The 25,524-nt window shown below is 40.2% G+C and overlaps 1 protein-coding gene across 1 annotated transcript; it reads left to right on the forward strand.

The window, feature by feature from the left end:
- The first annotated feature begins 2,437 nt into the window (after positions 1-2,437).
- LMLN (leishmanolysin like peptidase) lies at positions 2,438-22,902 on the forward strand. The gene is made up of 17 exons (XM_075001279.1): positions 2,438-2,554; positions 5,068-5,165; positions 5,255-5,285; positions 5,632-5,714; positions 5,976-6,093; positions 6,997-7,175; positions 9,348-9,453; positions 9,664-9,758; positions 10,064-10,181; positions 11,448-11,555; positions 13,122-13,198; positions 13,857-13,967; positions 15,011-15,143; positions 16,018-16,177; positions 16,844-16,974; positions 19,034-19,244; positions 21,474-22,902. Exons 1-17 carry the CDS (start codon positions 2,438-2,440, stop codon positions 21,572-21,574), a joined length of 1,977 nt encoding a protein of 658 aa, XP_074857380.1. The 3' UTR covers positions 21,575-22,902.
- The last annotated feature ends 2,622 nt before the right edge of the window (positions 22,903-25,524 follow it).

Consider the following 25,524-nt stretch of genomic DNA (forward strand, 5'->3'; position numbering starts at 1 on the left):
CTTATTCCAATTGGGGGCTGCTTTTGTGTGTAGACGCTCCCCTGTGGGGCCCAGTTCGATGTAGTGCTTTCCTATGTGGACACTGAACATCGACGGCACCAGCCTTGGAGGATGTGTGGACTCTACGCGTCAAAATAGCTTATTGCGATTCGCTACATCAAAATAAGCTATTTCAATATAGGCTACGTCTACACTAGCCAAAAACTTTGAAATGGCCATGCAAATAGCCATTTCGAAGTTTACAAATGAAGCTCTGAAATACATATTCAGCGCCTCATTAGCATGTGGGCGGCCGCAGCACTTCGAAATTGACGTGGCTCACCACCGCGCGGCTCATCCAGACAGGGCTCCTTTTCGAAAGGACCCCGCCTACTTCGAAGTCCCCTTATTCCCATCTGCTCATTGGAATAAGGGGACTTCGAAGTAGCCAGGGTCCTTTCGAAAAGGAGCCCCGTCTGGACGAGCCGCATCAATTTTGAAGTGCTGCGGCCGCCTGCATGCTAATGAGGCGCTGAATATGTATTTCAGCGCTTCATTAGTAAACTTCGAAATGGCCATTTGCATGGCCATTTCAAAGTTTTTGGCTAGTGTAGACATGGCCCTTGTGTCCCAGTGTAGACATAGCCCAGAATGGCCATACTGGGTCAGACCAAAGGTCCATCCAGCCCATTATCCTGTCTGCCAACCGTGGCCAATGCCAGGTGGCCCAGAGGGAGTGGACCAAACAGGTAACGATTGAGAAATGTCTCCTGCCATCCATCTCCAGCCTCTGACAAACAGGCCAGGGACACCATTCCTTAACCATCCTGGCTAATTGCCATTAATGGACCGAACATCCATGAATTTATCTAGCTCTTTTTTAAACCCTTGTTATAGTCCTTGCCTTCACAGCCTCCTCTGGCAAGGAGTTCCACAGGTTGACTGTGCACTGTGTGAAGAACTTCCTTTTATTTGTTTTAAACCTGCTGTCCATTAATTTCATTTGGTGGTCTTTAGTTCCGATATTATGGGAACAAGTAAATAATTTCCCCTTCCTCTAGGTCACCCTTCCTTGGGTATCCATATGTATTCAGCGTTGCTGAAAATACCCAAAACAAGAGAACAACTTCCCAGACTTATCCGTTAGGTGACTCCCTGGTCAATCTCCACATATACCCAAAGAGTCCTACCAAGGAACTTAGTTACTTCATGACTTCTTCTCAACAAACCATCTTCTCTGAGCAAATGCCAGCCTCTTGTTTACTGTGATTATATTACAGTGGTTGAGCAGCTGAGTCAATAATTGCTTTTGTTGGCCCTTTGGCACCTCCACTTGGAATTCCAGTCCAACATGGAAGCAAATGGACAACAAAAAGGTAAAGTGCTGTACACTCAAAATGGAGTTTGCAGCCCTTACTCTCACATAGAACTATAAAACTCAATAGTCTTCAACTTCTGCACAAGACTTTTACTCTGAAAAGCTCAGTTTAATTCAAAGATGTAAGATACTTAGAACAACATTCACACCCAAGAAACAATGAGAGTAAGGTGCTCAAGTCTGCTTCCTGAAAAAAGCCATCTATTGAATTTATTCCTTTAGGGAAAAGCCAAGGAAACAGATTAGCTTTATGGTATGGCTAATGTCACCAAAGTCAAGTTCTGCTGGCTCATGTGAAGCTAACACCAAGGATACGTCATCAAACACTTATATATGGATGCAAGTGATTTGTGCCAGGTGAAATACACCAGTCCTGCTAACATGTCTACAAGGTGGAGAAATGTGGCTCATTTTTAAGAACATATAATGTAAATTAAATACTGGGTTATTTATCTGAATTTGACAATGGAAGTTAAAGCATAAGATTATTCATAATCTATTAAAATTGTTAAACACCATTTACTACTATTAAGCAATATATTTGTAGCCAAGTCTTAAAAGTCAATCTGGCCTCTGAACTGAGGAGGTGACTGGTTAAGCGCCTGGCATCCAAGTTCCATCACCTTGCAGGCCACAGAGTAGTTGTGCAGGTGTCCAGCGCCCCGGGGGCTGTGCCAACCACCTTTTTAGCCAAGTCAGTCCCCAGCAGCCTCTCCTGCTGTTCCTCATGACTCCAAAGACTTCAATCTGGCAGTCTGGGCTGCCCAGCCCAGCCCACACGAACTTTCCCGTTCTGACCTGCCCAGCCTGGACTAACTGCCTAGCCTGGCCCAGGCCATCTCAGCCTTGATTACTGAGCTCAGCCTAGCCTAGCGCAGGCCGGCCCGGAGGGCGCTGACTGCCCAGCCCAGCCTGGACTAACCAACCTAGTCCGGCTCACTCCATCTCAGCCTCACCGCCCAGCCCAATTCCTCCAATCAGATTCTTTTCCCGTCCGGGCTCCGCCTCCTCCTGGTCGCGGTTGGCTGCTTGGGGCGGAACGTGCTGCTACTCACTCGCTCCATGGAGACGCGGCGGAAGATGGCGCCCCAGCCGTGGCGCCGGGTGCGGGAAGCTTGGGGACTGTTCTTGCTGGGCTGTAGCCTGGCCCTCGCTGCCGCCTCTACTTGTCGCCACCGCGTTCCCAGTGGCGGAGAGGTGAGGGGGAGCCAGGGGCTCTGAGCGGGCCTAAGCGGGCTTTGAGGGGGCTGCGTAATGGGAACGGCCACGGGGTTCCCTCTGTGCAGTGGGTGGGGGAAGGGCAGAGGTGTCCTGTGTAACGAGTGGGGGAGGGGCCAGGGGTTCCCTATGTTCAGTGGGTGGGGGAAGGGCAGGGGTGTCCTGTGTAACGAGTGGGGGAGGGGCCAGGGGTTCCCTATGTTCAGTGGGTGGGGGAAGGGCAGGGGTATCCTGTGTACCGAGTGGGGGAGAGGTATGGGGAGCCCGCTGTGCAGTGGGGGAGGGGCAAGGGTGTCCCGTGTAACGAGTGGGGGAGGGGTATTGGGAGCCCTCTGCTGGAGTGCGTGACTATCCGTCCTGTATTTGGCGGGATGGTCCTGTATTTTTTTAAAAGGAACTAATTGTCCCATATTTGGGCCCTATCCACACTGACGTTTTCTGCCAGCAGCTGTGCCGGTGCAGCTGCTGGCCAGAGAGCGTGTAAGTCACTTCCCCGAGTCTCACGGAAGCAGGGGGAGTGTGGGTGGCAGATGCATCCCTGCTGCTTCCCTGTGGCTCTTGGTGGCTGCTGCCTCTTTCCTGGCTCCCTGGGGCTTGGTGGAGCTGGGAGGAGCCGCCCCTCCCCCTCATATTTTCCTAACCCTTATTTGGGACAGGGAGATGTGGTTGCCCTATGAGTGGGGGAGGGGCCCGGAGTTCCCTCTGTGCAGTGGATGGGGGAGGGGCAGGGCTGTCCAGTGTAATGAGTGGAGGAGGGTCCCAGGGAGCCCTCTGAGCAGTGGTTGGGGAGAGACATGGGGTGTCCTCTGTACAGGGGGTAGAAGTGGGGTAAGGAGTGGGGGGGTGTGGGGTGCCTTGTGTGTAATGAGTATGGGCAGTGTTCCCCTAATCTTTTCCAGCAATGTGGAGAATAGTCTTTTTTCCTGTGCACTGAGGCATGTGTGAATGTTAACCCTGTGGGTGTTTTGCTAATCAGCTGGGCTGCATTTGAGTCTTTCCCGAGCAGCTGCATAAACACCCAGTTTATAGGTAACCCTGGGTGTGGTGTATTCTCACATGTGCTAATGGTGGAGTGAAGAGTGGGGATGTACTTGGGCTGCCCTGTGTATAAGGGTTGGGGTAGGTATGGATTGTGAGAGGGGCATGGGTCGCTCTCTGTCTACAGCATAGGGATGGGACAGGGAGTAGAGAGGGGGTTCCTGCTGTGTAATTGGATGGTAGAGGGTTGAGTAGTGGTGAAGAGGTTTGGGGTGTTCTCACTGTATTGTCTTGGAGGGGGTAAAGGATTGTATCGGGGTATCCAAGCAGCGTGGTGTCAGTTGAAATAAAGGGGGCATGGGGTAAGGAGCATTAGCTAAAGGGAGGGAGAAGTGGGGACTAGGCTACCATGGTATCCGGGTGGATTTTATAGGTATCCATGTAAGGAATCTCATAGTGGAAGGATGTTGGAATGTAATAGTGCTCCAGTGAGAGGTGTCAGTATCTCAGAAATGTCAAAATTAGCTGCTTTGAAAAAATAGCTCAGCTGAAGCTCTGCAGAGTAACCCCAAACTATAACACAAAAAGATGACAGATAGAGACCATTCCAGAATAATTTGTTGCAAAGAAAACTGCTTATTTGATATGACCTTCCAGGTTTAAATGTTTGTCATAATCCTAATACTACTTGGTCTGACTGTAGCTGCTAACATTTCAGTTAGCTTTTTGGAACTTACACCAGAAATTCAAGAGAGTAAATAGACAGGAGTGGTGTTTGTAGTCAAAATTATATGTGTAGCCGCTCAAGAAACTGTCTTACAAAACTTCAGACTATTTTAGTCAATATGTAACTAATAGAAGTAAAAGGAGACAAAAGGGTGCGTGTCTAAGGCTATGCCTAGTCTACAGGGATTTGTAGGCAGAAATATATGTCAGAAGATACCTTGTGACAAAATTTCTGTCCACAAATTGTGGCCAGACTGCCAAGTGGACCAAGAGAATTATCCACTCTGTCAATGGAGAGTGGCTAGACTGCCTGGCCACTCCATCAACAAAACAGCCACCTGGAAGCACAGCAGACAGGATTGTGCAGTGTCCCAGAGGCCTTTTCTGTCAATAAAAAGCCACCCAGAATGTCCAGACTGGCGTTTTGTTGCTGGATCTCTGTCGAAAGCGGCATTCTTCCTCGTGATGAATGGGGTACAGCCATTGACAAAAGCACTGTGTTCTGTTGCTTAACTGTTGACAGAATGCACTTGGAAATTTGGACAATCCATGGGTTTTGTTGACAAAATGGACATTTTGCCGACAAATCCCTCTAGTCTAGACATAGCCTAAGTATGTAAGTAAATACATTGACTTCTGAGATGTCTAGGGTATTATTATTTAATTATTTTCTTTTAAATCAAGAGCCTTTCACTGTGGAAGCATTCAGAATTTGTATATACCTGCCATTTTTAAAAAAAATGTAAAAATAACCTGTCAAACAACTTCTCTGCTCCTCTTTTTACCAGGTTGTCTACAAAGTTTATCTTAAGGAAAGTCATGTTCTCAAGAGGCATGTTGATCAAAAACTGAGAATTAAGATTATATATGACAGAAGTGTTGAGGAGTAAGTAGGTCTGCTATTTTTCTACAGTTTTGTAATGCAAAAATATGTTGTCTGTATTAAAATGTTTTCTCTTTTTTTTTTTTTCCTAGTTTGCTCCCTGAGAAGCGATACCTTATAAAGGTATATTATGTTTGTTTCCCTTTTGTTTGTATGTGTAGCATTCTGCACTCCCAAATGCTGTTCCACAACATGCTGTACCTCAGTTGTCTGTTGTCCTTTGCTCCAACAGCAGCATTTCAGAGTAACTGTATATAATTGTGAATTTTACTGTTAGGACTGCAGTGCCATACAGTGGCTTAGCTGCATTTAAGACTTCAGCAAGTCTTCATGTCAGGCCATCCATTCCTCTGCTATGCTTTCATGTTTAGCAAATGCCCTGTAATGTGAGCATTAGTGCTTCTAGGATGCATTTGTACTTGTATTGCAAGGAGATGATTGCTTTTATTTTTGTTTTCATTAAATTTAGAACAAACTTTTCCCACAAGCTATTTCTTATTTAGAGAAGACTTTTCAAGTTCGCAAACCAACAGGTACTATTTCACTAAGCAGGTAAGTGAAGATTTGTTTAATATTATTTTCTGTATTGATATTTAAAATAGTTTGAACAGATTTTAATATAACTGTGGAACAATGACTTATTACGCAGTGGTGTAATAACAGTGACCTTTTGCAAGTAATATTTTTCATAAAGCCCTACCCTATAATATTGTAGCAGCTGTTTATTTCTGTATCTTTAGCTGCCATAAATTATTTTACAGCTTGCCTTTTCAGTTTTAAAATAATTCTGACTTTAATCTAAATTACTTGAAGGCAATGTGCAACAAACCAGTATTTAAGGAAGAAAGATGATCCCCATAGATATTGCCGAGGAGCCTGTGCAGAACACACGAGATGTGGTCCAGTTATAGTTCCTGAGGAACACTTACAGGTAGTTCAAACCAAATAACTTCTAAACATCCAAAATTTCATGGTTTGTGAAGATTGCTAATTAAGTTAACATGTTTGACCTTTATATGTAGCATTTATTTTTGGGGGGATGATCAGGTTTCAGCAATAATACACAATTCAATCAGAGACAATGGCAGAGTTTCTCTGATTATATGACAGGGCCAAAAGACTAGTTAATTCATCCTTACAAAAATAGCTGCAGTTGCTTTACAGTACATTGATGTGGACTGTGTATCAGAAATAAAAATTATACAAATACCTAAGGAAAATAGGTTCAGAAGGGATGTTGTTGAATATTAAAGCCATTTCATAATGCTTCTTATTTAGCGTATCCAACTTGCTAGAATTAATTTGCCATCATAGGTCCTGTTTTTGAAGTTGTCACTCATCCAGATCTTCCACTTAAGTGATATAGACACAGTATATTTTCTCGCTGGCTTTTTGATTCATACTACAATATGGGATTAGCAGTTCTCTGACTTCCTCTGATCATTCTAGCTTTACACACTTAATACCATTTTTCAAACACACCATTCTAGCACTTTGACTAAGTTTAAATAATTAAATTTCATTATACTGAATAAGGACACATTTAGGTCAACTACAGTGAGAACCTCTAGTGATACAGGTGAGTGCTGACACCTATCCTCTGAATATAAGGCCTTTTTAGTACATTTTATATTAGGCATTTAAACTAAGGAATCAAAATCACTATTTTTTTAAGACTTTGACACTAGTGTAATTACCCAGTCCACCGGAGGGTTTCTGATTGTTACTTGGCTTTTAAAAAAAAGTAATGTGCCTTGAAGTCACTCACATTTTTAGGAATTCAAGTTACTTTTATTAATTTCATGTCTTTCCCATTTTTATTGCATTGTCATAGCAATGTCGGATATGTAGTGAAAATGAATGGCATTGTGGACCTGTTGGCTTACCAGATCAAGAAGGAGTTCGAGATGCCGATTTTCTACTTTATGTTAGTGCTCTAACTACTGAAAGGTGTGGCCAGGAAAACATTATTGCTTATGCAGCCTACTGCCAACTGGAAGCAGAAATGGACAGGTAAAAATTTATTCCAGGATAACTTTTAGTGAGCAGTACATTTTTTCAGGTTTTTAGACTCACTGCTGAACTTCCTAGTTAGGTCTGTATTGCTTAATGTAATGGACAGTTAGTTTGTCTTACATTGCTAAAATTTCATGTTTCACGGCTTTAGCTGTCCACCCACAGGGGTAAGGAAGGGACTTGCTCAGTCCCCATTATATTCTGCATTTTTGGTCTCCTTCCACTGAAGCATCAGAGATGGTCAGAGCTGGAGAAGGGGCTCTGAATGTGGTGGGCTGGTGCCTCGATGTAGCTCTAAGCGTTCTCTTGAGTGTTCAGCTGGCTCACTCCTGATCACAAACTTGTGGTGTAATTGACTGACAAGTAGGTTTGAAAAGAAATTTTCCTCCAAATCAGATTCCCAGTGTCATTTGGAGGTTTTGTAACTTCCTCTGATGCAGGGTTGCATATCGCCTGCAGAATGATCCGTTTCCCTTCCTTCGATGCTCATAATTATCTCAGATGGGACAATTAACATCCCCCTACCTCTTACCTGCTTCCTTCAATCCTATTTGAGTTGTCAGTTTTTATGGCAATTTTTTTTTTTTTTTTTTTGGTCCTCTATACTTATAAATGTCAGTCTGTATTGGAAATGAAATTGATCTGATGAAGTGGGTCTGTCCCACGAAAGCTCATCACCGAATAAATCATTTTGTTTGTCTTTGAAGTGCTACATTTCGGCTGCTTTGTTTTATTGGAGTACAGAGTAACACAGCTACCTCTGTTACTATTCCAGGTGTATATTGTTTTTCTCAGGTATTGGTTCACCTCAGTCTCTTATTTTCTATCTGTAGTGCATAATACTCAGTCTCCCATGAGTTGTAATACTCCAGTCTAATTCTGGTTGTTGGGTTTATCATGTGGGTGCTGGATGACATTGGTGGCCTGGAGTTCAGACTAGATGGTTCTTTCTGGCCTTAAAATGACTCTACTGTAGTGGAACAGGGTAGTTCAAGAAGGCTACAGGTTACAAAAACCTTCATTCTCATGTCTTTCTCCTGAGTGGTCAGTAATTATGCAGTCCACTTTGAGATTTTGCAAAACGATATTTTTCTTAAATGTTTTCAATTATATTTTCAAATATTTAACAGAAACATTTTCAGTCTTTATTAAATTAATATGAAGTTTGTTATTAACCTACCAAAAAGCCCAACAACAAATAACACTAAACCCAGAGAACCTAGGAAATTCAGAATCAAGCTAAAACTCCTTTCTTAATATGCATACTGTCAAGAGCTTCCATTGAGGTAAATGGCAAAACTTCTATTAATTTAAATGGGAGTAGGATTGCCCCTCATCTGCAGAATATTACATTGTGATTTTTCATTCGCATGCATTAGTACATGTGTGAGGTTTCTTGGAAGTTGATCTCAGTTGATGGACTTTGTCTCTTAAATTGTCATGAAGGCAGCTAGCTCCCTCCTCTCTGATCCTGGCTGTATTTTAAAAACTTAAGCAGAGTGAAGATTTTTTTTTTTTAAATAGATAGTGGTGTGGACAAACTAGCCTAGCAATAATTCCTGAATATTAGTGTACCTGAAACATTTGCAGAGCTCTGTGGGCTCGTTGACAGATTACTCTGCAGCTCCTGTGTGGGGCAGACAAGAGGCTTATGTTTCTGCTGCCACAAGTCAGTACTTAAGAATAAATACTCACCTTATGGGATATAGTCCTACATTAAAGCAAGTCCAGTAAATCAAGTTCCTTTTTAATAGCTTGGCCTAATTTTTTAGATCACTTTTATAGTAAATTGTGTAGAAGAGGGAAATTTATTTGGGGTGATCAAGATTCCCAGAGGGGTCTGCACCTCCAGTTGAACTCTTGTAAGGGTTTGCAAATGAAATTGAAAACCACCGAGTTAACGTATTGGACTCCAATAATTACTCACTTTTCATATGCTGTGTTTAACCTGTATTTAAATTTATGCTGTTAGTAATATTTACAGTCAGGAAAGATATTATATGGAAAGACTTTTAACTTTTTGCCCTCTGGGGATGTTTGCATTAAGTCAGATTAATGCTTTTTAGACTTCTTACTTTTTGGTATTTAATGTGATTTTTTTTTTTTTTTAAATTGATTGGCATTTAGTCAAAATCCAGTTTATAAAATGAAGTAATGTTTGTCTTGCAGGCCAGTAGCTGGATATGCTAATTTGTGTCCAAATATGATTTCTACTCAAGCTCAGGAATTTATTGGCATGCTGTCCACAGTAAAACATGAAATTATTCATGCACTGGTAAGACTTGGTATATTAATATGTTATTTCCGTATATTCTCCCAGCTACTTTATTTAGTTTGCACCTTTAAACATCTGTGCAATTCAATTAAACTATAATATTCTTATCATACAGTATATATTGGGGTTGTATATTGGTCTCTTAATGGGTTTTACTCTCATAGGTAGATTTTTAGTATTGTCTAATATGTTTTTTGATTTACCTTGAAGGGTTTCTCTGCTGGGTTGTTTGCATTTTATCATGATGATGATGGAAATCCTTTGACAGCAAGATATGCAGATGGGCTGCCACCTTTTAATGACAGGTGTGTTTTTAAATCTCTAAATCTTTGTGATTTGTTAATTTGACAGTGCCTTTTCATTTCTGTAAGAAATGTATTCTGGCTTTCAGCTTCTTGAAAGTCAGAGTTATGAGGCTTACAGCCAGGAAGAATATTACAAAAAAAGGACAATTGCCCAGTTAAACTACTTCATTTTCAACAAGGAATTTAGAGTACATATTAAAAGGATACTGAGCGCTGTTCACTTATGGAAGGTAGTTTTTGCAGCATAGCCTGTGTTTGTTGCTTAGCTACTGGTAAAATTTCTCTAACTAAAACTCTGCTTATAGTCTAGGTTTGTATCAGTGGAGCAATAAGGTTGTTGGAAAAGCAGTGAGGTTATGGGATATACGAGGTAACAAAATGCTGCACCATGACGTATTTCTTCTGATAACACCTCGAGTAGTTGTAAGTACTGATGAACTTAATCTTCTTTCATGTTGTGTCTGTCCTGTTTACCATCAGATACTTGAACTTCAGTCATTATCATCTTGTTAATTTACTGGATATGAAAAAGAATTAAATAAAATAAATTCTTGGCCACATAACCTGCTTTAGGCAAAATGTCAAAGAAAATCATCCTTGTGGTTAATTGAGGGATATTTTAAATAAGATAAACAGTTAATTGGCTTTGAGGTCTAAGAGGAGAAATAATAGGAATGCCGAGAGAAAATATAGGGGTTAAATGATGAGGCCTTTAATCCTTTTCCCTGCTCAGTATTTATCCTTTTTTGTTCTTATGACTTGTATACCTTTTCCTATTTAAATACTTTTTGTTGACAGGTTTTCCTAATTCAGCCTATAATAAAGTGTCACTGTTGAAAAATTTCAGTAGACCTTTCCTGTTGTTTTAGAAAGTATACAAGGACTATTGAGAGCCTCTTGCCTGCATGCTCCCTCCACCCCATGCTCTCTCTCTTTCCTCTAAAATTTTAGTGTTTATTTTTAAAGGAATTGAGGACAGAAACCAATTAAAAATTAAATAGCACAGTGGTATTTTCACCCAAGCATTATTTTTGATATTGTAGACTTGTTTCCAGAACTCCTAGTCTAACCTTTACTTTCAGGAAATCTGAAATAACTACTTGTGTCCAACTTTTAATGCTGTGTTGAAATCTGTACTATGAACTATAATATGGGGTGGCTTCTCATCCTGGTTTACTGCCCTATTGTGATGTGAAAGCTGGGAGGGAAGGCCACAATTCTTAGGCAACATTGTGATGCCTGCTGGATAACAGCAGTATGTTTTGATTTTTCTGGTGTAAAATTCCACCAGAATTTATCTGCTCTAATAAAAATATTTGATTTTGGCAAGACACCATTTTCTAATGGGAAAAATTTTGTTCAGAATTTCCTGAGAATACTTAATTGTGAAAGGGGGCAGGAACTTTTTGATGACAGCTTCTTTTTTTGTGAAATGTTGTTTTCAAATGACCCTGACATGAAATAAGTAGGTAGTATGGTATCTTACTTATTAATGGCTGACAGCTGGATTGTTGGATTCAGTACTGGGAGACTCACTAGCTTGGTGCAGCTTCAATAAGAAGTCCAGCATTCAAAGGAAAATAGCAGACTATGGTAAAAAAAGATACTATAATAGTTCCCAGGAAGTGCATATCTGAGTTTTTCTCTGTATTTTGAGAATGGGATTGTAACACTGGTTGTGTTTTGTAGGAGGAGGCTCGGAAACATTTTGACTGCCCAATTTTAGAGGGAATGGAACTTGAAAACCAAGGTGGCATGGGTACCGAGCTCAATCACTGGGAAAAGCGATTGTTGGAGGTTAGTGTTGGTAAATAAATCTAAATATGCCTGTTATCACTGAAGGGGATAAACATATAGATTTTTTTAAGCATATCTGTAGATCTGTTGGAAAACCAACACTGTTAAATTTAACTGAAATACATTGAAAATAGTTCTATGTTGTGCTATAGTCACTCCCAGACAACTCCTATACTATTCTCCAAACTCTTAATTCTGAGACTGCCAGGTTCACCGGTGCATAGAAAGATGGCATCAAATGACAATTGGAAGTTCATGTTTCAATAGTTCTTTACCTGTCTTCCACACTTTCCCCTTAGAATTTTAGTGTAATACAGCTATGCAGTAGTCCTAGCTTGGTTGGTACAGGAGTGATTTTACACACACAGTTTTCTTAAGAAAACTACATTTATAAATGTATTTTTAAAATTAATCTTTGTTTACTGAGTGTATGGGGTAGGGGCAGGGAGGGGTGTGGAATTTCCTTTGAGCCAATTTCTTTTTGTCATCCTCTCTTTCTCCTTCTGCCTTTTATCTGTGATCCTGGAGTGTGCAGCTTAATCACTGGTTGGACGTCATAAAGTCATAGAAATCCTAGGCTGTGAAAGGAGAAGCTATTTAGCCTTCCCCCCTGCATTAAGACAGGATTGACTATATCTAGACATCCCTGAAAAGTGTGTGTCTATTGCAGTAGTCCCTAAACTATGGTGTTTGCCCACCCAAAGCATGTAGAGGAGTGTTCTGGGTGGCACAGCAGGGGTCAGGCTAGCCCTACAGAGGCATGGAGGAGTGCTACATAGGCCCACTCCACCCACAGCTCTGCTTCAGTCATGACCCCATGCTTTGCCCCAGCACCAGCCCATGATCATGGCTCATTCACAGCTCTTCACCCAGCCATGAGCCTAGCTTCCAACCCCTACCACCACTTGGCCAGGGCTCTGGCTCCACCCCTGCCACAGCTCTGTCCTGGGCCCTGCTCCAGACCTTCTTGTCATTTAGGGCCCCAGTCTCTACCCACTTACTCTGCTTGTGTCCTCCCCTGCAAAGAAGCCACAGCCTAGGATTGACCCTGAAAAGTTTGGGGGCCACTAGTTTAACCCGTTCTTAAACACCTTCAGTAATAGGGATCTGGAGCCACATCTTCCCTAGGTAACCTGTTTCAGTGCTCATCTCTGCTTTTCCATCATTCTCTCCCATCTGGCTTTTCTCATCTCCACTGTCCAGAAATTCATGTGGATAAGGCAACGGAATTTTCCCTCACTAAAACGATAGTCATTTAGCCTATTAGACTATGTAGCATTGTTTCTTTTATAGTACAAAGTCTAGTCACCTTGTAACCATGGGTAAAGCCACAATATCAAATTAGTGTGTGTGGTGGAGGTAAGCAATAAAGGAACAAGTGTCAAGGTTGTCTAGGGAAGTTGGTAAGAAAATATGAAACATTTTTTGAAAATTCTTCATCTCAACTTCGACTAAAAGTTTATCCATGTGGAGAAATTAACTTAAATACTTTTCAGAGCACATTTTGCCTGACCACTCTGTACATCATTTTTCAGAAACTTGCTAACAGTTACTGGTAATTTTCAGAATGAGGCAATGACTGGATCCCACACACAGAACAGGGTCTTCTCCCGGATTACTTTAGCATTAATGGAGGATACAGGGTAAGTGTTATTGAAAAGACCAACTATTTTTAGTCTTCAGTTTTAGACCTGTGTGTTTTCAAGCTATAAACAATGAAAGTACTGCGGGATTCATGGACTTAGAGGTATTGCAGGTGAACAAATACAACTTTATTTTATGTAAGATATAACTATATAATATAAAATATTTCATATAGTCTCTTCATTTGTCTCTTGAATGCCATCAATCATTACTCTGTCAATAAAGACAACTCCTCCATGTATGTAATCCAATTATTCCTTTAGGGTAAAATTCTCATTGAAAGCCACATATAGGTATAGAATTTCCATGCATGGAAAGAGGAAAGAATCAGTCAAGATCTAACCTGTGGGTAGGAGAGCAGAATTTCTTCTAAATATATGTAAGCCCTTTGGGCAATTACTTATATTTCTTTGGCATATTTTATCTGTTGTACAATGCTGGATGTGCATCCCTTGCTGAATGATGACTACAGACTGTGAACTAAAGCATAAGCTTTTCTTATTTGTTAATAAAAAGTCAGAAGGTAATATTAATATATGTACATGCATGAAAATTTTCAGTGAATGAAGATTAGGTTATCAAGTTTTTATAACTGTCTTATGACTGCTCAGAAGCCAACTTTCTCAATTGTGTTTCCATTTTAAAATATCTTCACAGGTGGTATAAAGCCAATTACAGCATGGCAGAGAAATTACACTGGGGACGTGATAAAGGCTGTGACTTTGTGATGAAAAGCTGTAAATTTTGGATTGACCAAAAGAAAGAAAAGTAAGAATTTTTTAAAATTTCAGTGTTTGTTCCTTTGTCTTCACTCATATTATAAACTTCACAAAATGTGTGGCTGTTCAGTGGTGTAAGCCATAAGTTCAATGAACTGTCCCGCTCATCGGGACACGTTGTAGACTTTGAATTGGAAGACAGTTCAATTTTAGTTGCAACAAAATTTCCACACTGTCTCACCAGAGTGTTACAGAATCATTTGACAAGGCCATCTGTTCTCTGATGCATGACAATAAGTATCTTCTGTAAATGTTCCTTCTTCCCTTCAGCATGTTTCTCAGTAGGATGCTTTGAAACCTGCTGAATTTGCAGTTATTGCAGCAGGCTTTGACAGTATTCATATACATCTTTCTTGTCTGTTGTGTAGAGCATGAGCTCACCTTTGTTAGGTTGTGCAGAAATAATTCATTGGTTTCCATCATACATTTCCTTGCTTTTACATTCTTCAATTTTTATGTCTGGTTTTGAAAAGTGGTTGTGCTATTACTTGCCTCATTTGAAATGAAAGTGCAAATGATAGTACTTTTAGAAGTTTAAATATCTGATTGCACCTGCAACAATAGAGCATGTGTTAAGGTCCTCTTCAAAACAGGCCTAGTTTGTGTTAGTTGTGATAATATTTTAGATAATCCTTGCCACTTGTTACCCTTACTGATAGGGGTCATATCTGGTTACATTTTGTATTAACAGGTCTTCTCAAATTTTAGTCCTGTCACCTCCTGAAACACTTGTGAAGAGAAAAGCAAATTTCACACACTTAAAAATTTGTGAAGACAATAGCAAAAAATTAGACCACCTAGATGAGTAAGTGCATCCTAAATGAAAGTCTTTAAAGAATATTATGTTGTCAAACAGATGACTGCATTTCCAATGACATTCAAGACCAAATGACAGTAATGAACTTGGCCGCTAATCACAGGATGGACCCTATTAGGGAGAGAAAAAGAGAGACCTGGCCTTAAATTATTGCCTAGCAAAAGCAATTGATATAAATGTGATCTAATTTAACTAATTTTTTTACTCTTTTGAAGGAAACAATTGGTCAGCCCGTACTGTGACACTCTGAGGAGGAATCCACTGCAGTTAACTTGTAGACAGGACCAAAAGGCAGTGGCAGTGTGCAATTTACAGAAATTCCCAAAGCAGTTACCTCAGGAGTATCAGGTATAATACGTCTTACTCAGTAGAACGGGTCAAATTATTTTTGGAACATAGGTGGCAAAAGATTAAGTGATGACTTAAGGTGTAGTATTCTTTCTGTCTGAACTGGCAGTGAACTAAAATGTGAGAGGGATAATTGTTACTGTAAGTGCCATAGTTTAAAGCTCAGTATCAGAGGGGTAACTGTGTTAGTCTGTATCTGCAAAAAACAACGAGAGGTCCTGTGGCACCTTTATAGATTTAGCAGATTTATTGGAGCATAAGCTTTCGTGGGCAAAGACCCACTTTGTCAGATGCAGCATCTGATGAAGTGGGTCTTTGCCCACGAAAGCTTATGCTCCAATAAATCTGTTACGTCTGCAAGGTGCCACAGGACTTCTCGTTATATTACAATGATGTGCAACTGACATTCCAACCAGATGAGAAATCTCATGTTTGGTGTCTTTTTTGAAAGAACAATTACATTAATCTGGCACTGAACAAATGCCATTTTATGTTACTGCACATTTTTACATTAATTTCACTGGAAGATGTTCTATAGGGTATTCCTTCAGTTCCTTACCTACACAACTGCCTGATATTGCTGTGCAATGCTAAAATAGTGTTGTTTCACTTCTGAGGTGACTGTGATTTGGTAGGAGAAGTGTTTTATGTAATATATGCACGTATGTGTATGTACATGCAGAGTTTAAAGTGCTTTGGGATCAGTCTGGCTCAGAGGCATTATTTAAACATCCTGTTACCAGTGCCTGTGTAGAGCACCAGAGATGATGGAATTTGTAATTTCTGCAGGCTTAGTAAAAGGTATATACACACTTGGCCTTGTTGTACAAACTATTTCACTGCTTTCTTTTTTGTTTTTTTTTTCCCCCTCCAGTACTTTGACAGTCTTAATGGAGTACCATCAGAAGATTTGCCTTATTATGGTGGCTCAGTAGAAATTGCTGACTATTGCCCCTTCAGTCAAGAATTTAGCTGGCATTTAAGTGGTGAATTTCAGCGCAGCTCAGATTGTAGACTATTGGAAAATCAGCCAGGTCAGCTTATAATGAAGTATATTTTCAAAGCATTTTTGTTGCAGTATTCACAAGGATGGTCTTATCTGGATACCCACACATTTCCAGTTAAGAAGAGCATTCTTTAATAACAAGATTCTTTGCTGTTTTCAGTCTACTTCCAATTATTTGGTTTGTTCAATGGAGTATTGTTTCCTTCCCTTCTCCACTCCCACCATTTTTAATTTCCATTTTTCTTCAGGTACAAATGGGGTGGAGTAAATTGAATTGTACAGTTACCACCTGATTCTCCAGCTGTCTTTCTGCCTTATTTCATAGCCTGAGTTTGTGTGCTGCCAGCAATTCAGTAGCCTTATGTGGAGTGTAACTTAGCACTACTACTCTGCAGGCTGGCCAGACAAACACTTGCATTTGTAGTCAAGTGGAACACTTACTCAGTTTAGAGTTAACAGAAGTTGATTTTTTTTTTCTTTCCCTAGTGGAAGTCAGTTTTCTCTCAGGTAGTACAATGTTCACAGATTCAGGAAATGGAGCCTGGGTGCTTTAGTATAACATCCCATGAGCAGTTTGAAATGTTAAGGGGTGTATGTGGGGGGGTGTTGTTTGTTTTTTGTTTGTTAGAGGCTTGCAGATGTTTGTTTAACAAAGCTGAGTTAACTCTTGAAAAAATGTTTCTCTTTCCCTCAGATCCTTTCAAAAACTATGGTGCAGAGAAATATGGGCCGAACTCTGTGTGTCTCATTCAGAAAGCAGCCTTTGTCATGGCACAGTGCAGAAAAAAACTTAGTTACCCTGACTGGGGCAGTGGATGTTACCAGGTACAGATGAAATTTTTAATAAATTTAGAAATGGTTAAAAATATGACAACTTCTATAAAAATTCAGGTTAAGATTACTTAATATCACAACCTTTTTTGATAAATAACGCAGTAATCTTATGCATCCTTTAAAAATGCCTTCCTAACAAGAACATGTAACTTACACCATCCACTGTAAGTATGAAAAGATAATTGGGGTAAAGAATATGACTGTGGAACAGATCTGGATGTTAGATTTTAGCTCTGCTACAGATGTCCTATGAGTGACTTGTCCAAGGTGAGAATCATACAATCGTAGAATTCTAGGACTGGAAGGGACCTCAGGAGGTCATCTAGTCCAGCCCCCTGCCTAAAGCAGGATCAACCCCATCTAAATCATCCCAGCCTCCCTGTGTCAAGCTGGTACTTTAAAAACCTCTAGGAATGGACATTCCACCACCTCTCTGGGTAACGCATTCCAGTCCTTCACCACCCTCCTGGTGAAAGAGTTTTTCCTAATATCCAACCTATACCTCTCCCTCTGTAACTTTAGACCATTGCTCCTTGTTCTGTCATCTGTCACCATTGAGAACAGTTTCTCTCCATCCTCTTTAGAGTCCCCTTTCAGAAAGTTGAAGACTATCAAATCGCCCCTCAGTCTTCGCTTCTAAATAAGGTGAAATTTCTCAGTCTCTCCTCATAGGTCATGTGCTTCAGACCCGTAATCGTTTTCATTGCCCTCCGCTGTGCCCTGTCCAAGACATCCACATCTTTTCTATACTGGAAAGCCAAGAACTGGACGCAGTACTCCAGATGAGGCCCACCAGAGCTGAGTATAGGGGAATAATAACTTTTCTAGATCTGCTGGAGATGCTTCTCCTAATGCACCCCAATATGCCATTATTCTTCTTGGCTACAAGGGCACCCTGTTGACTCACATCCAACCTCTCATCCACTGTAATCCCCAGATCCTTTTCTGCTGCACTGCTACTTAGCCAGTAGGCCCCCAGCCTGTAATAGTGCTTGGGATTCTTTCATCCCAAATGCAGGACTCTGCACTTGAGCTTTTTGAACCTCATCACATTTCTTTTGGCCCAATTCTCCAATTCGTCTAGGTTGCTCTGTACCCTATCCCTACTCTCCAATGTATCTACCTGACCCCCTACCTTAGTGTCATCAGCAAACTTGCTGAGGGTGCAATCCATCCCCTCATCCAGGTAATTAATAAAGATGTTGAACAGTACTGGCCCTAGAACTGATCCTTGGGGCACTCCACTTGAAACTGACCACCAACCAGACACTGAGCGATTGACCACTACCCATTGGGCCCATTTGTCAAGCCAGTTTTCTATCCATCTTACAGTCCGTGTATCCAATCCATACTTCCTTAACTTATGGGCAAGAATATTGTGTGAAACTGTATCAAAAGCTTTGCTAAAGTCAAGGTATATCACATCCACTGACTTCTCCATGTCCACAGAGCCAGTTACCTCATTGTAAAAGCTAATCAGATTGGTCAGGCATGACTTGCCCTTGGTGAATCCATGTTGACTACTCTTGATCACTTTCCCCTCCTCCAAGTGCCCCAAAAGGTTGTGTTGATGCCTCAGTTTTCCCGGTTGTAAAACAGGAATACTTTTCTATATTTTGTAATTTTATACTGGGATTTAATCCTTAGGTGGAAGGCACTGCCTCTATGCAAGTTATTTTTCATCATTATCATCATCATCTGGACTGTACTCCTTAAAGAATGAATTCAAAAATATTCTTAGTACAATTGAAAATGCACTTGTATAAAATCACGGACAGTCAACAGATGATTATAGTAATTATTAATTCAGTGGGTCAGTCACTGGAATTGCATAGAAAGATTACCAATTCTTGCAACATATATAGCAGATGAAAACAATTAATTGTTCTAAATTCAGCAATATGTGTTTCCAGTTCATTTGTGCTGTCTCCAAGACAGTTTGTGAACAGAATATTTACTTATTGGAGGAATCTTTAAACAAGTTTGGATAATAAATAGATTGACTTAGGTTTAAATGTAGTATGCCTAACCTGTGTTTCTGTATTTTCAGGTTTCTTGTTCTCCCAGAGGGGTGAATGTTTGGGTCAAGGATACAGTGTATTTATGCAGCCGCTCAGGTCAAGTATTAACTGTCAGCATTCAGATGAATGGTTGGCTACATGCTGGAAATCTAATTTGTCCAGCTTGTTGGGACTTCTGTGATTCCTGTCCCCCTGAAGAGGATCCTCCAGATTCTAACATAACGAGATCACCTTCTATTGGTAGGTTTGTTTGTGATTTGTTTATGTGAAATAAAGATAGGTAAAACATCTGAAACTTTAGAGGATTTTGTGTCAGTTGTTGGAAAGTACTGTGCTACAGGATTGCAGCAATGTAATTACTTGTAAATAACTCAAACAATTTTTATTTTGATTAGATTGGAAATGTAAGGGCTTGTCTACACTAGCCCCTTTCTTTGAAGGGGCATGGTAATCAGCTTGAACAGGGAACAGCAATGAGGTGCTGTGATGCATATGCAGCACCTCGTTAGGCTAATTTTCACCGCGCGAACTTTGAAGTTGGTAACTTCAAAGTGCTGGCAAACTGCTTAGCTGCAGGCACTTCGAAGTACCTGTGAAACTTTGAAGTGCCCTTACTGCTAAAAAGCTTTGGAAGTAAGGGCACTTCAAAGTTTCACAGGTACTTCGAAGTGCCTGCAGCTAAGCAGTTTGCCAGCACTTTGAAGTTACCAACTTCAAAGTTCGCGCGGTGAAAATTAGCCTAACGAGGTGCTGCATATGCATCACAGCACCTCATTGCTGTTCCCTGTTCAAGCTGATTACCATGCCCTCTTCAAAGATGAGGGTTAGTGTAGACAAGCCCTACATGTTTTTTATCCTGCTGTAAACATCTTTGAAGAAAGACTATTGACTACTAAGTAAATCAAAACAGAGGGGCAAACCCTCCCTTCTCCTCTTCTCTAAAATCCTGAAAATGTTGACCGGGAAGGGAGCAGAGCTAGAAGGGTGGTATCTTAATACTGCACAGTAATATTTCTGCTGGTCTAGGGTAAGAAATACATCTGGGGAAGAGCTACTTCACATTATATAATCTCTGGAAGTCCTCCCAGAGATGTCTCTGCAGCCTATGAAACTTCCAGTAGCTGACAATGCACCAGTGTGTTACCACCTCGTGGTTACCACCTTTACAAGTCTGGAGTCCTGCTTGTAGCCTTCAGTGAGATGTTAAATTAACTCTCTTGTAATTTCACTTACAAACTTTACTTCATGGGGATAAAATAACATATATAACTGAACATATATAATCACTCCCTGGAGAGGTGGCTGTATGAGTTTTATTTTTTAACTGGTTGTCTTTCTTTACTGACTTGGAGCTTTCATTTTTTGTTAATTTGTTTTGCCTGGCTGCTTTGTAAAATGAAAGTTGTTAATGAAAATCACATCATTTGCCTTATTTGCACTAATGGTGCATTACTTTCCCGTAATTCCTAAAATGTTCTTTAGTCCTTAGATATGCTGGCCATATTCCAGCTTGAGTAAAACCTGCCTGCCGTTAATTGAATATGCTCTGTAGCTTCTCTTGACCTTAAATTTCTGTTTAATTCTCTTGCAAACTGTTAAAACAGCTATTGTGTTCCATCCCAGAAGTGGCCAAATGTCAGTGGAAGGAATCAGCATATAGCTTGTAAAGTTTTTCTAGGATTAAAAACTCAATTTACCTTCTAATAATTAATATAGTTCTAGTATCTGCTTTAGGTTTAACATAATGTACTCTGTGTTCTTTGGCTACGGTTACACTTCATTCCCCTTTTGGAGGAGGAATGCAAATAGGGGAGATAGAAAATGCAGCTGAAGTGCTGATTTACAAATTTTATGCCTCATTTACATAATCTCACGCAATCTCACTTCAGGAAGAGACTTTTCTGAAAGCAAAAACAGCCATGTAGACAAGATTACTTTGGGGGGGGGGGCGAGTTTTTGAAAGAACCTTTCTTCCTACTTTATTATAAATCAGTAGAAAAACATTCAGTAAGAACTTTATGTAAGCTCCCTCTTTCAGTTCTCTTCCCCCCATTTCTTTGCCTCAGTTCTGTGGTTTGGTTTTCCGTGTTCTACTGTTATGGAAATCTACATCAGAATTACTCAGAAAACAAACTCTTGGGAAAGCCTGAGGCAATTAAAATGTTGTCTTTTTTCCCCCCACCCCCACTTTTGCCCCTCCTGTTCCTTTTCTTGCTGTGTTCAGCTATTTTCTGACCATTTTCAGAGCTGATAACCTGAATCAACTGGGGAAGCAACACGGAGCACTTTTGATCGTAAGGCTTAATCATGTTACTCTTGCCGAGTTCCTAGCCCTGAAAGATTAATATGCATCAATATAGGCAGTATTTGAAATGAAGTTTGTACATCTTCATGCTTGTTAAATTGTTCATTATTCTATGTCTTAAGTGTGTATGTTGTAAACTGTATTATCTTTATTTTTTAATTTAGATTTGTGCTCCTGTTCCTCCAGCCTGGTTGTAACTCTCTGGCTATTGATGGCTAATTTGACTCCTTTGCTGGCAGGATTTCTTCTTTGTGTGTGGAACTGAATTAGATGTGAGTAAAAAATGTACTTACTCCAAGACTTCACTTCCATGCTGCACTCCACGAGTCAAGAACACCACCATTGTGCAGTATCTGCAGGCAGCAGTCTCACACGGAACAATTGCCTTCTGGTCTATCTCACAGCAAGTAGCACTCCGGCTTGTAGCCAAGAAGGTGCTGAGAACAGCAGCTAGTTTTTAAGAGGAAGCAATGTTTACTATGTTTTCTCAATAAGTGCCAGTATTTTTTGAATTCATATCTTTAATTTTAACACTAAACTTTGGGGATCAAATATGCTGGGCTGCGTTAGGCAATGTGGCAACTCGGTCATTAGTGGTATACAAGTGAAACTGTAAGAACACTTCTTGACTTTCATTTTGCTAAATCATCTGTGTAAGTGGTAACAGGGTTGTTGGGTTTTTTTGTTTTGTTTTGTTTTGTTTTGTTTTTAAGGAGTTCTCAAACTGGAGATATACCTCAATGTTTCTTTAGTCAAAAGCCATGTAAAAATCAGTTTCCATCACTGCTACAAACCAGGGCTGAAACGGGCTTTTAACATGGTCTTGCCATTTCAGCCACACACACTGGCCATTTCTACAAGGCCACTTCCTTTGGAAGTGGCATGCTAATACACAGAGCGAAAGATGCTAATGAGGCATAACATCACACTGTGTAGAAGCGCAGCTCCGGGGCCACGCTTCTACATGGCGTTTTGGAATCCAGAAAAATGGTCTTCCGGACTCCAAACCACATGATATTATGCTAATGAGGTGTGGGAAATTTGCATCCGCACCTCATTAGCATATTTCACTCCGTGTATTAGCATATAGAAATGGTACTGAGACATACCCACACGAAACTGATGGTATTGCATTGCTTCCAAAATACCATTCTGTACTTTTGAAACTTATGATGAATTGATGGTCTATTTTTTGATAAAATGTGTTTCTTTACATTTATTTAAGCTCTTATAGCTGAACAAAATGAACTTCTGATTTTTCTAAACAAAGAAAATATTTTAGGAATCCCATTTTAGCTTTTTGAAGCCCACTTTCATTTAACGTGTGCCAATTATATGAAGACTGATGCACTAAATATTTGAATTATGCCAGGGTAACTTTTAAGAACAGGGAACACTAATGTTTGATGCGAGGGTCAAAATATTTCACTTCACTGCACTATTTTTTGTCCTTTATCTTCAATACCAGTATCAAATTGCAGGACTGGAGTGAAGTGGGTAATGCTATAAGGGCGCATCCACATGGAGCTGTTCTCTCAGTAGCTCCATGCTAATGAGCAGTCTCGCGATTGCAAATGGCTGCTCATTAGCATACTCGTGGCTAACTAGCATAGGTGTGCAAGATCTTGCTGGTGGCGGTAAACAAGCTGTGTGGACATGCCTCTGCTGGTAAAAACCCCCTTTGTCATCAGCCCCTTATGCCTGAACTTTTTCAGGTGTAAGGGGCTGGTAACAGAGGGGGTTTTTGCTGGCAGAGGCATAGTCACACGGCTGGTTTACTGCTGGGAGGAGCCTCTGGTGGCATAGAGATCTTGTGCAGCTATGCTAATTAGCCACATGAGTATGCTAATGAGCAGCCATTTGCAAGACTGCTCATTAGCGTGGAGCTGCTGGGAAAACAGCTCCGTCTAGACCTGCCCTAAGTGTTTAGACCTAAGCAGCAGTGGGTAATGAAGAGTTCTATTCTGGATGTATAATGTGAACACACAACACCTGTACTTGACTTTCCTTTGGGGAAAAAATAGTGGAACTGGCAATCTAACAAAGACAATGTTAATTATTTTAGGCCAAAACAAGTTTAAAACACTAAGAAATCTATAGGCTGGCTCTTCTGATGGACAGATGACTGAACTCTGAAATGAAACTGTGAAGTTTTAAAACATTGATAAGAAAACAGCTATTTTAAACCATTTTAATATGGTGTTTTTAAGCCAGGGCATATTGGACTATAAAAGAAGTTAGTGGTGGACAAAATCTGCATTTAGAGAAATGTGTAGAATGTCATCTGTACAGGATGGCTGCTCCTGGGGCACTTTACAAATGCAAATTTGCCCATATCTGACCCCTTTTGGACTTACAACTAAGTCTTGCTTGCCCTGCTCAGTCTGTCCATACTGATGGTTATGATTCTCAGAAAACTGTTTCCATTACAGGTGTGAGGGGGGCAGGACTTCCTAGTGTTTCCAGCCTATAAAAAGACAAGGAGAACAAGTATCTTCTAATGTCCCTTTAGGCTGCTATAAGACAATGGATTTGTCAGGGACTTGCTCCCTCTTTGCAAGGAAAAAAACAGTGGGGATATGGAAGAAAAGTCCTTTGGTCACAGATGAACTTGTCTTCATACCAGATTCCATTATAGATGTATACATGTTAAAGAAAAATCTTTGTGTGCCTATTGCATTTTTTATATTCTTGTAAAATAGAGCTTTTGTGCTGTGACCAATGTCCCTGAAAAACCCCCTTTGCTACACAAGTTAAACCTGCCATAAGGAATCACAGTTGAGAATCCTTTGCATTGGACTAATCCAAATTATGTACACTGCTTTAAATTACATGAGTCCTAACTATGTGTGTTTTGAAACACTATAACGGGTAAAATGGTTTAAATGCATAAAAATGTGGATTAATATCCTAAAATAATGAATGGATTGATAATTTTAATATATACAAAATGCAACAAAAGTGTGAAATGGTTTCTTGAACTCATAGTGGTCCTGAAGATTTTAGGCCCCAGAGGTTGATATTGTATCTATTGTCTGTTGTGCAATAATAGAATTTAAGTCGCATCATTCAGCGATGATGCTTTTTATACTTGAACATTTTTCTTGGTTATATTTTCTTAATAATTTAAAATATTTGCACTGATGCAACTTTCTGAATAACTTCATACCTGTTAAGCATTCTTACCAGTGTTAATTTATTGCACTTGACATTTGGTATCCTGGTCTCCCTGTCTGTACAAATGTGAAACTTGCTGTCTTTGTATGAATAATCTTGTCTTCAACTGATCAGTTATCTGTCCCAGTTGCTCAGTCTTTCCTCTGAGAATTTAGTGAAAAGGTGGCTTGAAAAGTCAGTGTTTTCCTACTTGTGTGTTGTATACTATACAGTGAAGTGAAAGTGGTCATCTTGCATTGTAGAGGGAGAATTCACCTACCTGTCAGAAGGCTTTGAGGCAGATTTAACTTTACTTGCTGAGTAGTTGCTTTAACCCACTGAAGTGAAAATATAATCGCCTTAATAATCTGAGATTTCAGTCACAAAATCTGTGAGAACATGCAGCAGTCAAGAATCCAGGTATAAACAGTAAAATTGGAAGTGACTTCCCAATTTTTGCATCCCCCCAAAAAAAACAGAATTTGAACAGGTTAAATCAAACACTTCATATTTTTATACTGGTGAGCTAATGACAGGTAGCCCCATTGTAGTAGCAATGTGATGGCTGTAGATGTGATGAGGTTGCCTTTAAGGTGAGAGTGATATGTTGGTTGTCAGTGCAGTGGAAGTACCCTTTCCATCTCAGAAGGAACAGTCGAATAAAACAGCCTACCTCAGCTTTCTACACTGTCTTAGATTTAAATATTCAACACTACTGTTAACTTCCAAATCTCAAGCCGAATAAGTAAAAACATCTCAGGTTTTTAAGACCAGAATTAGATTAGGCAGCATAAGCCATTTCAGAATGCAAAATATATTTCTGAAAGTCCTAGTTTAAGCAGTCATTTAGGTAGACAACACTGAAGGCTGCCGAATGAAATTGTTGGTGTTATTCTTCTAAAATAACCTGTAGGAACCTACTCTAGTTTCCTACTTGCGATTATTCTGTGATGTACTGATTACTGCATTTTGTGTGTATTACAGCCAGCTTTCTTCCTGGCCTAGCAAATAAGTTACTTGACTTGCTATAGCTGAATTTTCTTGATTTATGTAATAGAT

Source organism: Carettochelys insculpta, chromosome 8 (genome assembly GCF_033958435.1).
Source record: "Carettochelys insculpta isolate YL-2023 chromosome 8, ASM3395843v1, whole genome shotgun sequence".
NCBI lineage: Eukaryota > Metazoa > Chordata > Testudines > Carettochelyidae > Carettochelys > Carettochelys insculpta.

Coding starts and splice junctions, on each gene's coding strand:
- LMLN (XM_075001279.1), top strand. CDS start 2,438: ATGGCGCCCCAGCCGTGGCGCCGGGTGCGGGAAGCTTGGGGACTGTTC. Junction 6,094..6,996: donor TTCCTGAGGAACACTTACAG/GTAGTTCAAACC, acceptor GCATTGTCATAG/CAATGTCGGATATGTAGTGA. Junction 13,968..15,010: donor ATTGACCAAAAGAAAGAAAA/GTAAGAATTTTT, acceptor ACTCTTTTGAAG/GAAACAATTGGTCAGCCCGT.